Source organism: Gobius niger (assembly GCF_951799975.1).
Source record: "Gobius niger genome assembly, chromosome: 20".
Classification (NCBI taxonomy): domain Eukaryota; kingdom Metazoa; phylum Chordata; class Actinopteri; order Gobiiformes; family Gobiidae; genus Gobius; species Gobius niger.
In genome coordinates, this window is record NC_136871.1 from 18,121,532 (window position 1) to 18,136,767 (window position 15,236).

Below are 15,236 nucleotides of genomic sequence, written 5' to 3' on the forward strand. Positions count from 1 at the left end.
TTATAAAATGCATACATCGTGTACCGTTATGGGCACATTTTTACTCCAGATCCAAGTTCATTTATAGTAACATATTTCCATTACAAATCTTAGAGTGCTGAGCAGGTGCTCCTTGTGACAACGTTCTCAATCAAAGCCAAAATAATCCATAAGGCTGCTGAGCAGACGTGCCAGCTAAGCTAAATCAAGCCTGGCCAGAGGATAACATGAAATATGCATTGAGATATGAATTGGACCAAGGTCAGCTGCCTGTGGTGTGGCAGGTTTTGTCTAGTATCAGCAGTTAGGAAACAGCTGACTCACATATGTGCAAGTGTGTGCGTGTGTGTGTGTGTGTGGGTGGTGTATTTTCAAATGAAATATTCAATAACAATACACACAGGACAAGTATTTTTAGCCTTCCCGTATTCTTCGACATGAATTCAATTTTCACGCACTCCCAATCATGCATGTGAAGTTTTAAAAAGGATGACTTTCGATTACCTTAAAATCGATAAACACAGAGTTAGGGAATTGTCTTTAATACATGAATGCACCTTTGGTCTCTAACGTGTTGAGGAAAACAGCAGGGGAAGACCGATTACTTCAACAACTAAGGCCTAGTTTGTTTTTCCATACTGAGATATGTTCTTACCTACGCTTAGACGAGTTGATGCGTAACTATCTGGTCATTTTGAGTGCGCTCAGTCATGCAAATAGACCAAAGATGTTGTTAACATTTAGCCTCTCCCAGCATAGGTAAAGCTCCAAACTGGGGTGAAGTTAAAAGCTACCAAGCTGTTCCAAGTTTTCCCTATTTAAATACAGCAATGTGAAAAGTTATACGATCCATAGTAGAAAATTCGTTGAGAAACTCTATATATTTAATTTTGTGTAACTATACTTAGATCATGTAACTTTTAACGTAACTGTATTTAAAGCAGTACTAAGTAACTCGTTTACCATAATAAATCCTTTTTGTAGTCCCTTTGGGGGTAATACAAGTGTTAATGGGATGATTGGTGGGGGGTTTCATCTCCCCCTGGTGTCCGGGTAGGAGTCATATCAATACACACTAATGAATCACGAAGAAGAAGCTAACAGGCTAACAGGCAAAGCTAACTGCGGGCTAGCGCCATTTAAACAGTATTTACAGCCAAGTTTTTTTTGTGCAATTGGATGTACAATATCCCTCTCTCCCTTTGTTTTCACTTCACAAGTCCACACTTCCCGTCCTGACAGAGATGTATTTGTCACGATTCGTCTTTCGTCGTCTTACATTCGTGAGGCACTGTATATATTTTGTTTATCATTATGAAATAAAATAGCTAATGTTCATCCTTTGGCAGTATTTATAGTCACAGAATAAATGCTTTATAATTTCTCAGAGCTGCTTTATAATAAAAGCTCACAATACAAAACACAACAGAAAACCAAACTGTAGTGCACTAATGTAAAAAAAAATAACAAAAAAATAGCGCAGTGCAGGCCTGCGCTCCTTGAAGTTTCAGTTTCGCCTCCAAACACTGCAGCTAAAATGGTCAGAGCAGCGCATTTGATGTGAGGCTCATGTTTGGCCTGTTCCTGGACAACATTACATGTGGGCTTTATTGGAAACAAAGCTTTTGTGGTGGATTATGACCAAGATTTGATCTTATGCATTTGTCTGGTGCACTGGATCTTCACTCGCCGCAGCCTGGTCGTCTGCAGGACTCTGCAACTTTTACAAAGCCACGCAGATTTCAGGTATTTTTGGAGGATGTAACAATACAGGTGTGGAGTTTGAAGTGATAATGACACACATGCACTCTGTGTTTAGGTGCGCGCATACACACATGACTGGCACCACCTAGCTTAAATATTAAGAAATATAGACTAAAACTTGCACCGTCACTTTCATACAGTGCATTCTGCGGTGCACTGTGGCACAGTGCATTGTTACACCCCCAGTGAGGACATATCTCAGTATGGAAAAACAGTGGCCTATTACTTTAATAACAGGAAAACGTATTGATTATACATTTACATTCCAACGGTAGCTGAAATCTCTTGAGCCGCGTTTACAGTATTGAATTCATAAAGCTGGTGAATAGCACATACGGAGAATGGACATCAAAGCGCTTTTGTATAAAAGGAAACTGTCCTTCAGTTTCTCCTGGGAGGCTATTAAGAGTCCTTCAGTGCAACAATTCAAAACTTCCCTTGACCCGTCAGCCCTCCCTTGAAACTGATAACACCACCAATGCTGTTATTCAAATGAAAGTCAGCGCCAGCGTTTAAGTCAGGCTGTTTTTTTTCCCTTTCATGTTTTTCTTCTTTTTTTACCTCTCATAATCCAGTCCACTCCCTTATTCAAAATGTATGTTCTTTCTCCACGGCTGATGGTCAAACAGACAGATGCAGGTGTGAGAGTATTGCCATGTGAGGCTCTTGGACTCACTTGCACGACTTGTGGGAACACGGCTTGAAGACTGCAGAGATGGAGTGAGCGTAGCAGATGGGGCAGAGGTCTTCTTCACTGGTCGGCTGCAAGAAAAAGACATGATATATTATGCTTTACTTAGTCTTTATTTGGAATGACTGGACACCTTAACACCGGTGTTTCAGTGTTAGAAACTAAAATGAATGTGGCACAGAGGCCAGGTCAGACACTACCACCAACATGGTCAAACACAACAATGAGGAACACCACCTCATGACATCAGCAGGTGACAGACATACAGTGGGAGGAAAAAGTGAGTACACCGTTTGGAATTTCTCACATTTCTGCCTAAATTGGTCATGAAATATGGTCTGATCTTCATTAAAATCACAAGGATGAATAAAAAGTGTCTGCTTTTACATTTACATTTCATCATATTTTTTATTGGCCATAACATGTAAACATTCACAGGAGAGGAAGGTTGAATAGTTTGGGAGGAACACACATCATGTGTGGAGGAAAAATGGAAAAGCACATCAACATCACAACCCTTTCCCCACTGTGAAGTATGGTGCAGGGAGAATCGTGGTGTGGGGGTGTTTTGTTGTCTCGGGGCCTGGACAATGTGCGATCATAAATGGAAAAATGAATTCACAAGTTTATCAAGATATTGTTTATGAAGAAATAACATAAGAAGAAACAACGTATTAACGTGATGATAAAACAACATATTAACGTGATAAAAATTCAGCCCGTTGAAGAATTTGATGCCTTACAATCTCCCTTTGTCTATTATTAGCACATATTGCCCTCCCATGCATCTTGGGATCTCTGAGTTAACACCACATGTGCCAATGGAATAACACTCGGAGATGTCGAGATCACAGTCACACCCAGTCTTCACACTCCCAGTCTTTCGTTGGTTTGCACTCTTCATCCCATGTTTATTTGGCAGCTTATACACTTTATACTCCACCAACAACCTGCCTCACTAACAATCTCCCATATAAACCCCGGTTGCAAGAGACAAGGATACGTCAAATTCTGAACGTTTTCTCATTAACTTTGATGTCAAGATTTGTTTAGTAAAAGGGGGCAAAAACCTACAATGTACATTTAATTAATGCATCTTTTGAGCTACATGAAGAACCCTGTATCATCAGAGTATGAATATTTCTGCTGTGCTTCTATGGCATACACTTGCACCCACGGCAACTTCCACATCCACATCCACCTCCACAAAGAAGCCATTTATTCCTTTCTGATCTCGCTTGGCAATTTTATTTTATGCCATGTAGTTTCCTCAAACAATAAAGTCCCTCGGGCTATATTGCTTCAGTTCAAATTGAATGCATTGTATAATTTGCACCCTAACAGCTTTCCATCTGTTGTTCCTTCATGTCTTCACTTCTTCCTCTTCCTGTATCCGTTGGAAGTCTCTGGTGTCACCTGCTCACCAGGAGCTCATTATCTTGCTCCCATTTAACACTCCTCTTTCTCACCTAACCCTTTTTATCTTCTATGTGTGTTTGTGTACTCTGCATGCTGAAATAACCCAAACTTATCCATATGTATTTCCACTGATTACTTCACCAACGAAAAGTGAAGGATATTTCTTTAACTATTACTTCTTATTACTTCAGTGCAATTCCTTGAGCAAATGAGCCATGTTTTTCACGCACATCCTGGCCTATTGTACATGTTTTTAGTGGTAGGGGAAACCGGAGTACCCGGAGGAAACCTACGTAGACACGAGGAGAATGTGCAAAGTCCACACAGAAAGGCCCCATTCAGGTGGGAATCGAACCCGGGACATTCTAGCTGTGAAGCACGAGTACTAAGCGCTGTGCTACCGTGCCGCCTGATCAAATCAAACATTTTAATGACATGACACAGTGTTACGTAATTCTCAATAAATAAAGGGAAGAGACGCCTTGGAAGCTGCTGGTTACATAAGGAGAGTACCTGTCAAGCAAAGCTGAGAAAAGCTCTAAGCAGGTGGCGTGATTTTAGTGGGAGGTTGAAGCAGCATATGCACAGATTAATATGCATAACAGCTACTAACAAAATGTCATTGAAATAATAATAAGTTTCTGCAAATGAAAAGCATCTTGTTTTTTGCATTTAGTGCATTCTCCTCTGTCTGAACGATCTGAAGGTCTGGAAAAATAAAGAACTTCAGAAGTTCAAAGGTCCTTTGTTATTGTCACATCCATACTGTGGTAAGATTGTTTGTGTAGTTGTGTGGTTGTCAGAAGAACAACTTTGAGTAAAGGTTGTACTGTGTAAAAGCCCTATTCGCACAGGATTAGAATTACCAAGGGACCTTACGTAAAAAGCAGAATTACTGACGTCCTCAGAGTTTCTATGCCCATACGAATCGGCCATGTCGGTGATTTGGAAGTTTTCAACCTGCGTAATAAAATCTACATAATCAAAGCATTTCCCCCGACCCGTATGCTGCTGTTTATGTGACAGACGTGAACCAGAAGCTCGACCGCATTGTCTTGGTGAAGTTTGACAAACCAATATGGAGGCTCTGAGGGAAAGCTTGAATGTGTTTAGATGGAGGAGGCTGTATCAGAGCGAAAGGATTAAAGGAGTTAGTCTTATGAGACACATGACGCGGCATACACAAACAAACCAGACAATCAGTGCTCGGAATACAAATGAATAAAATGCTCGTTGTCATCATTCAGTGTCATCATCTATCCGTCATAGCCAAAAAACGTCCTTGGGTCATTTCAGTTTGACAACATCCTCTATGTAATTCTAATCCGGTGTGAATATGGCTTTAGGATTTATTCTTAAAGGGGCTAGATGCAAGTTTGTCATTTTATACTCACTACTGCCACCTCAGGTCTTATGCGTAACTGCAGCTTCAATATTAAGCTCATTTTTAAACTCTGTATAGTCCCTTTAACTTTATTTACTTAATAAAGCAAATAAACCAATAAAAGTTGCCTTATTTTTGGAGTAACAATTTCAAAGTTGGGGACACTGGCTGTTTTTACTCTGTGGGGTGGCACAGCATGTGCTGTCAGGCTGCCCACCATGTGAACCCACTACTCTTGCAGCTTACTAACACAAACAAGCCCACAGAAAACAGACGCAGTGGGGAGGACAGGTTGGCAAAATGAAAAAAGTCTTAATAAAATATTTAGAACTGTAAAAACTAAAAACTAACATTTAAGGTCTGACGTGCTGCTGTGTAGCCTGGTTTTACCATACCCTCGTACTTACTTCGTTTCGTACAAGGCAAATGCTTGACGTCACCTACAACACCCGCCTCCCCCGCTCGCTGAATGGCATTTTGTAAGTCCGATGTACCGATGTAACGCAGCCACTGAGATCAAGCCCAGACGTACATGTAGGGAAATGATAATTGACCGGAGTTTACGGATTAATGTAGGTCTGTGAGAACTCTTTTTCACTTACAAATGAGTGTAACATGCTTGTTCACATTCCTTGAAAGGTAATCTATGGATAAAGTTAAGATAAGGATTAGATGGAAGCAAATAATTTGGCTAATAACGATACTAGAGGCACCAATTTGGAGATTTTACGTCGCAATACATACAATTTGTCTTCATATAATTGACATTGTGTGCGAAAATTAGAAGAACATTGAAATTGGATTAATCAATATTATTGCCCAAAGTAGGTTACTGACAAATCCGAAAAAACACTACATAATGTGGAATAATAATATTGTAATCAAGTGATCTTTTATTCCTTTATGCAAATCCGTGATAAATCCGAAGTCAGACAAAGTTCAAAGAGCGTAAAAAGATGAGAGTGGCGAGGGGAGACAGATGGAGGCCAGTCTTCTCAATGGATTTTTATGGCTGGTGGAAATGAAAGGACTCTGTTCCTGGAAGCCCACACTGCTCTGGGCTCTGTCATCATGTGCTCACAGAGCCACACACAAAGCACCCAGATCAAGCGAGTAACAGTGCATTTCCTTGTGGCAGCTGGGCAGAGCAAATCAAGTGAAAAATGTTCATGCCAATTCCTGCAAATGTGGCTTGTGCAATATGAGGCTTACACGGTGGGTTTTAACGCTGAAAACAAGTGTGGCTTTTTTAGATTGACATAAAATGATTTTAATTTTGAGGCCAGGTCTGGGGACTAGGTACATTCTGTTGAATTTAAGATCTTCACTGTCATTGCTTCAGTGGTTTTAGCAAAGTTTAATCTAGCTATAATTGCCTAGGCTTTGATTTTGAGCTGTAATGTTCTGCAATATTTGTCTTACTACTCGCTTCCATAAAAGATCAGTAAAGGTGGCTCAATCCATAAGGGCTTCATTAACCTTTAAGCCATGAACAATGTCCATTGCCTGACCCTGTGGAGCAGAAGCATGATGCTTGATTGAAGATTGTAGCTCATCCCACTGCTAATGTAATGGGCCTGCTGTGCATGTGCTTGATATGCGGCTGCAGGTACATTCTTGTCAAGTTGTGATAAGTGACCTTTGTGTGGGACAAGAAGCCTGCGGGAGTTTGTAGTTTTGAAGCACATGTGTGTGTACATGTGGGCAAAAAAGCAGAAAAGCTTCCCCTGTTTTCAGCCCGCCATCTTAGACAAATGATCAGCATTAGTTCTGAAAGGTAACGCTAATGGAAAACTGGGTGAGCTGGGGATTTTTAGCCACACCAGACAGTGAGAAATGAAAAGACGCAACACCTGAGGTATAAATGGGTAAAACGTCAAGGTTGTGCATACCATTAAACTCAATGATGCGTAACCATGTTATTTTCACTATTTGAATACACAGCCAAGGCTATTTGCACCTCGTCCTCTCTTAACTCTCTCTCTATCTCATTACTCTTTTCTTTTCCCGTGGCATCAATCTAAAGTAAGAATCCCATCTCTATAAATGTCATCCTGTCTCAAACCATGTCTCCTCAAACTTAATTCCCATCACACAAACAAAAACAAAAAAAACTTAAAACTAAAGTAAATTGACAAAAACAAGCAACTTTTTCCCATAGGATATAGTTTTTAATACTGAAAGGCAACTCTGTATATGCAGAAATATGTTCTGTTTCCTGCATATACAGAGTGCCTCAGCTTCTCCTTGCCTTTTAGTATTTTTTTGCCCTCCAAGTTTGAAAAGCAATGTAATTGGAAGTTACAAAGGTCAAATCAGGTTTTTGTATTTTTACTGATATGATACAGTGCGGTGGCCTCCATTCCTTTTTCGAGATATTTTTACATATATTGTGGAAACTTGAACATCAAAAAAACCTATCTGTGGAAACTTGTATTTCTCTTCTATCATAATGTATCAATATAAACCTTCTGTCACGTATGTCCCACCACTAAAAAGTACAACATGCAGCACCTTAGTTTGTGTATTAATTAGCATTCAAGTCTCCACTTGCAAACGTGTCTGTATACTTGGAGCGAGGACTAAAAAGCGCTTGCAGACTGTCGGGAGCGGGGACAAAATAAATAGCACAACACAATCTGGCGCGAAAATCTCAGACACAGCAAGCAAGTAATGTAGATAGAGGTCAGAGTTTCAGTCTGCGTAATAAGTACGTCCTCATCACCAGCCGGCACTTAAATGCCAAAAATGGACTCCAAGCGCCAGACGCTTTGAGAGTAGGAGGGTCCACAGGAGAACAAGGGTTATGAGGCTGGTCTGGGAGCATTGGGTGGCAGCCATCAGGAAGAATCCTGAAATATCTAGGTGAAAGGGAAAATGGGCCTGGTCTCAAGTGTATTAAAGTGGGCTACCAGTTAAGCAGCATGGTGACTCGTGAAGGACGTTACGGGTAAATGCCAAAAAAGAAGTTGCGGTGGTTATGACACATTTTTGTAATGGATGAGTGCTTAGAACAATGTAAGTTGGTCAATTTAGATTTTTTTCAACATTCTTCAAGCAGTACTGAGTAAGTTGTGCCCTAGAGGCCATAAGCGCCACTGCAGGTGATGCGTTTTTTACTTATTAATTGTCCGTGAGAGTAAATACTACGCTGGCAGAAAAGACAAAGGGAGAGAGGGATATTGTACATCCAATTACACAATGGAGATTTTTTTTTTTAGCTCTTGACTGTAAATACTGTTTAAGTGGCGCTAGCCTGCAGTTAGTTTTGCCCGTTAGCCTGTTAGCTTCTTCTTTGTGATTCCATTAGTGTGTATTGGCGACTCCGACCCGGTGACAGCAAAGTTGCAATTGTGTTTTTTCGGCCAGAGACACCAGGGGGAGATGAAAGACCCCCCAATCATCCCATTAACACTTGTATTACCCCCCGAGGGACTATGATAAGGATTTGTGAAGGTAATGAGTTACTTAGTACTGCTTTAACGTCTTCAGTCAATGTCAGGTTTGGTATCCACCTGACACACAGAATCTCCCGACTAATCCAAATATATACATTTTCCTTTGTGGAAAGTCCACGTAAATAGTGTACATAAAAATCATATTCAAAACACCACATTTTCATGTCTTATACATATTTTTAAGGTTTTTTCAGCGGAATTTCTGAATATCCCTCAAAGACATGCTGAAATTAGAATATTCACAGATTTAACACAAATAACTAGGTTATTCAAAAACGTCATAAAACCAACCTAGAATGGAACTTGCAATGCATTTTTTCCCCTCATGCTTATGTCAGCAATCTAGTGTCTCACCTTTAGTACTATATTGTTTGAGGGGTGCACATTCTGGAAATGTTCTTTTAATGATGAATTGACAATGTTAACAATTATTGATTCATTTTTAACCCACTGTCTTGTACCACTAAATAAATTATGTTTTATGTAAACAAACTTTTGTTTAATGTTCAACCACCATTATTAAAAAGAGGCACACAGGGTTACATTACAAATAATGAATTAGCCAAGCATCATCATCAAGGATATCATTTTGCTATAATAAATACACGTACATATAATATACATATCAGGGCACAAAATGGCCTCTAATCGACCAAGCCATTAGGCTTCACAATTAAACGCCCTGAACTTTCCTTAGCCTGTAATTATGCATAGTGGAACATTTCTAAGGGGGAAAGGTCATTGTTCTGGTCAAGTTCATAATGAGCGAACAGGAGATAAGAGCAGAGCAGCACAAAGAAGAGGCCCAGAAAAGGATTAATACCTGTAATAAGGAATACAAGTGAATTTCCACATTCTGACCTATTCCCTTCTTTCTAAAGCTTTGATTTGTTCTTGCTCCTGATTGAAGACTCGCTGCATATAGACACAATGTCCTCCAGCAATAGTGGATTTATCAGGAGATGACGACATGCTCTATAATTGAACTCTGTCTCCCATAGAATGGCACTTTTAATATTGTGGTAATAACTTTATCAGACTGAGAATCTTGAAGCTACTTTCCAACATTGACACTGTAAAAAAAAAAAAAAAAATTAGTTAAGTGCCTCACTTCATTTTTATGTCATTAGATTAGTGCAGTCCAATAATTCAAGGTTATCTACAAGCACAAAGCTAGGGTTTACCTTCTATTTGTTGCTCAGTTATAAATGTGAGATAAAAACATTTTCTTCACTCCCAACAAAAATAATTGCTTCTGAAGTGCAGCAAAGATCCCTTTTAGTATCATAGTGAACACTGGCCAGTACCTGTTTAAAATAAGAAATGTACTGTACGGGTTTCAGCATGGCGGTCTTGTTGTGTACAATATTAAACAGTCCAACATCGATAGTAACACCTTGCTAAATATTGAATTAGATGGTGAAATAACTGCAACTGAAGTGAAGAAAGCAATGCAGTAATGATTTTTCTTCCCTTGTGCCGACCTTCTGGTTCAGGCCCTATTTTCTCGTGTCATGTTTTGATTGGTCGGGGATGGGAGGTGAACAAATGCTGATGCTTCTCTAACGGCCTAGTGACCTTAGCGAAGACTGGGCCTCAGAGCAATATCTGAAAAACTGCTTTTTCTTAAGTCTACAGAGAAAATATTAAACACAGAAACACTACCAAGATTTGAACTGAAAATCAAGCTGGATGTGCAGAATATGATGGAGCCAACAGCTTTCATCAACAAAGCCCAGTAGGTTTACCAAAAAGGTCAACCCATTGGTAGTCATGAGATACCAGATTACTGAGCCTTTCACACCTTGTGTAAACCTTGTGCCGCGGTGTGCACAAACAAGACCCAGCCGGGCTATCACGGACGATTTTTATCAGCTGTCATCATCGCCTTTACTACCTCTCCCACCTGCCAGCACCGTGCCACGCCGCTTAAAGAAAACGATTACAGCGTCCAACGCCAGATGAGGAGGGATCCGGTTGCCGTGACATCCAAACCCGTTGTCATGGCCAACACTAAAGTGCAGAACCTGACGAGTAAACAAGTTTTCATCCCTCGACAAAAGCCTGCGCAATGTAACAGCATGTAGAGCAGTGACTCCGGCAGTCTATGGAAACATTAGCACAAAGCAGACATCAAACAAGTGGACCTAACCAATCCGACAGCTTTTCAAACACTCTAATGATTTAATAAGACGCTGGCGGCTAAAGACGGTGCATTCACAGCACTGTTAAGAATTAGATTACTGTCTAAGGGACACACACCAGGCTGAGGCACGTAATGTCTGTGAATGCTTCATCTTCAGTCCTGCTGGCTCTCACACACACAAACTTTTTGAACATAAATCAGACTCTTTATAGACTGCAGACAAAAATGTATTCAGGCTAAGGAACAGAGGATAAAAGGATGAATCTGAGATGTAACCTGTGAGGTTGTCTCAGCTCTCTTTATGCAGGTGACCAAAGTCGATATATTTAATCGTACACAACTTATTTTGATAGGTGTCAGGATTTACATATTAAAACACTATGAAATCCATAAACAGTTTACAATTAGACTTGTCTGTTGTGAAAGACAATGAATTAGTACAATAGATACAAACATGTCTGATGCCACTGTGGGAAAGTATTGTTTACAACTGTGAAGAGCTGGTCTGTCACGTCCTTAAGAACCCAATTTTGACTTAACTTTATTTTAGCGAGCTTAAAGGAACAAGCCAATTATACCATAGGACCACTTTGACTTTACAGCGTGGATGTCCAAGTGCTCCTAAGGTATAATTACGCCTTAATATAGTAATACTAATATAGTACTCCTTTTTATCCACTTTGAAAATGGACATGTTGAATTTTGTGTGAATACTTGGATCGTGTAACTACTCACATAACCATATTTAAATATGGGAAACGTGGAGGAGCTTGGTCGGGTCACCCCCGTTTGGCCCCATAGAGAGGAGGCGAGGCGAAACGCTAACAACATCTTTGGTCTTTTTGCGTGACTGAGCGTACGTGTAAAGACCAGACAGGTACGCATCAACTCGTCTAAGCTAACATAATATAACTGTATGCAAAAACGGTAGCCTATTCCTTATGCTTACAGGTCACCAGGAAATGTCTAAAGAGAATCGGAAAGCAGTGATTTTCAAAAGGACATGTGCTATTTTACCAGACCACCCTAGTATGACTCGGTGCTGTATGAATCTATGGTTCACAACAATTTTAGCTTTAGACCAAAATATCACACAGGTAATTTCCCTTCAGTTTTGTTTGTCAGCAGCCAAGACAATCCCCATGAATCATGGTTCCCTTCTTATACACGTCCACAACAATACGAGAACTTTGTATCAGTACATAAATATTTTACACCATTTCTAGTTACTATGAAAAGTCCAAACACGTTCCGCTGAAACGTCTCTCTCCACTAACACAACACCTGTGCATTAACATAAATTCAAATTTCTTTTAGAAATGGAATGATTTTCAAAAACACTCCATTAAGAGCCAGACCTGCTTCACTGGTGTTTGACACAACAATGGTAAAAGTCTGTCTAAATGATTCATTATTCATTTCACTGGTGGGCTCTGGCTGCAGCTGCAGTTGTTTTTAGTGTTTGAGTGCGATTACTACTCAGTCAGTACATAATTTAAATATGACATTCCTTTTTCAGGGCATAAGAGTGATGTTGAAATCATTTTGCAGTTTGGAACATGCAAAGTTGCCTGCTTGTAAACACAATTATTAAAAGGGTGTCTGGAACTCTGAGAGCACAATTTGGAGGGTCGGAGTTCCTTGCGAGCATTGCAATTATCCTGGAATTTAAAAAAGTATTCATCATCAGTGTCTTTGAAAGCATATGACTTGTCCAAATTAGCACTGGAACCATCAAAGTTTCTTATGTGTCACTTAGCCTGGCCTATTATAATAATAAATGCATGCCTTCGTTTTCCATTTACACAATAAAACTCACTGCATGGTATCGCAGTAGTAAGACTCCTTCTGTGACAGAGCATCACACTGCAGCAACCAGCCAAATACGGTAATAACACATGCTACAGAAGCATTAACCGGTATTATTTATATTCATAGAGTGAGTTTATGATATAAGTATGTTATTACTGTGTTAACACAACATTGAATAAAAAAGAAAATAAAGTTCAATCTTTCTCTTCTTCAGTGTGTAATTTAAGTCAAGTCCTTAATTTATTGTGAGAACATAATGAATTTGTTTTAGTGTTTTGCCAATTGAAATCATGTTGATTTATTGCCTTGCCTGTGGTAAGAAAATACCAGCCAGAATGTTCAGAATTAACTGGACGGAGGATTAACCAATAGTTAATTGTTTTATTCATCACGATGTACAAATCGGCACTTAATTTATTCTTATCACCAATTTGATATTATTGATTGTTGTCTGTACGTTATCAGCTGAGTCTGCACTACATGCCCAGAGCAAATTTCCCCAAGTGGGACAATAAAGTTTAATTCACTCATTCATTCATAGTGCATGTTTTTGCTTGGAGGTTTGTATCAATGTGAGTCAAGAACATACACATTCACATACATAAAAAGCTCTAAGTCCTAAAAGGTGCTCAATAAAAGGTGCCTTATGGAGTAAACCATTTTCTGCCAGCTTCGGATCACATCTCCTTTCATTGTTCCCCTTAAAGGTCCTATATCATGCAAAATCGACTTTTTAGAGCTTTTAGCCATGTTGTTATGCTATTTCCTTATCAAAAACACCCCCAGAGTGGTTTGCGGCTTCATTCACGCAGCTCTCCGCAATCCTCCTGAATCCTGCTCTCTGAGCAGCTGCGCCGCCCTCTCCTGGTGAACGACTGACCTGTTCAGTTGTGTCGTAACAGCGGAACGGAAGTGCTCGATGTCTGTAATGCAATGTCTTGCAGCCTGATTTTAATTTGTAAAACAGCTTTTTCATTATTTCTGTTGTAAGAGAGAAACAAAGAGAAAAAAAAAAGTGAAGGGAAAAAAAAAAAAAAAGGATGTGCCCGAGGTGCTTCCAGGTCAGCTGAGGCCAAAACAAACACATCCCCTGAGCGTCTGAACTGATCAGTCATGTTTGCGCTGCAGCTGTGAAGATGGAGCTCGTTATATCTGGACACACCTGTTCTTTATTCTTACCTAACGATAATGTCATGGACGGAGAAAAAGAAGCGCTGAAGTTTGGCTAAGAGGACGGGAGTTTATTCAACCTTTTCAAGAAGAGGCCACTCTCTCAGAAGCTGTTTTTTTCTCTGGGATTCAGCGACTATCACCACAATGGTGTTTTTCTGTGACTTTCTCTGATGGATGTTTGGGGAACCTTCGCCAGAACCAAAGTGGATTAACTTTTATAACCAACGCGAGTCCCATAATGTAAACAGCGATGGACCAGAGTGGTGAGTCAATCCAAACGCGGGTTAGCTTGTGTGTTAGCATATTAGCTTGTGTGTTAGCCATTTATGAAGCTGTGTTGCAGATGTCAACTCCGTATAACTGCATCGTGAAGTAACTTCACTTATTGTTGTTTATTTATATTACGGTAAAGTATGTGCGGAGAGAGGGGGCGGAGTTAACTGAATCGAAGCGTTTTGTCTTCCGGGTTTGAAAAATACCTCCAGAAAACACTTATATTTATTACAAAAATGAGTGCTCAATAGCGGTAGAGGTACAATCATTCATATAAATGCCTATTCTTAACTTTGGAATGGCTAAAATAGCATGATATAGATCCTTTAAGAATGATCATGCTGTGAACAATACATTAGAGCCAATGCAATTTTCTACTGCAAGCCAAGGGAAGTGTGTGAGCTTAAAATGGGACCATTAGTGGTTTCTGATATACCTCTGCCTCGTCTCATGGCTTGTGCACTTATGCTGCCTGACAAGAACTCCGTTTTCTCTCTGGTTTTATTCCAACATTATTATAATTATGAACTGTGTCATTTAATTGCACAATCCGTCCAAATGGATGTTTGAAATACGCTACAGCAAAAAAAGTGATTAATGAGTTTAGCCCTTTCCAATCCCCTTCCTTTCCTTTATGAATAATAGATCTGCTCTCTGGTCAGTTTATGTGCTGGAGCCTAGAGGAGAAAGTAAACGATCGGGTTCTCATTGCAGAGAGGAAGCTAAGAAGAGGAAGTTTATACTGATAACTGTGCGCTAAGCTCAGCTTCAAGGACAACTCAATTCATGGTTAAGCTTACAGTGAGTACAAAACATTTAGCACTGTGTTAAGCAGCGTATTCTCCATTGTTAAAATTCTACACTTAGCCTACAGCATGCTCAAAAAAGGTTGGGGGGGGGGGATTAGAAAAAATAAGGACATGTATTTTATGGTGACATTAGTTTAAAAAGAGACCATTGGCAAACCAAGTCCATTGCTCTCATATAGTTATTTTTCTGGGATACTTTCTATCCATTGCCCAAGATTTATAAACATACTCTGAATGTATTGTGTAATTTTAGGACTAAACAGAGGGGCTCCAGAACCCATTGTAAATGTTTCAAAAGCCTACATTTTAACTTGTACTTGTATTGCAC

At 39.8% G+C, this 15,236-nt stretch overlaps 1 protein-coding gene across 1 annotated transcript in view; it reads right to left on the reverse strand.

Annotated features, from left to right (window-relative positions):
* rnf123 (ring finger protein 123) overlaps positions 1–15,236 on the reverse strand; it is an 84,671-nt gene that overhangs the window by 2,566 nt on the left and 66,869 nt on the right. The window contains exon 39 of the mRNA XM_079578326.1: positions 2,420–2,505. Coding sequence (XP_079434452.1) covers positions 2,420–2,505 — 86 coding nt within the window. The remainder of the gene's footprint in view (positions 1–2,419; positions 2,506–15,236) is intronic.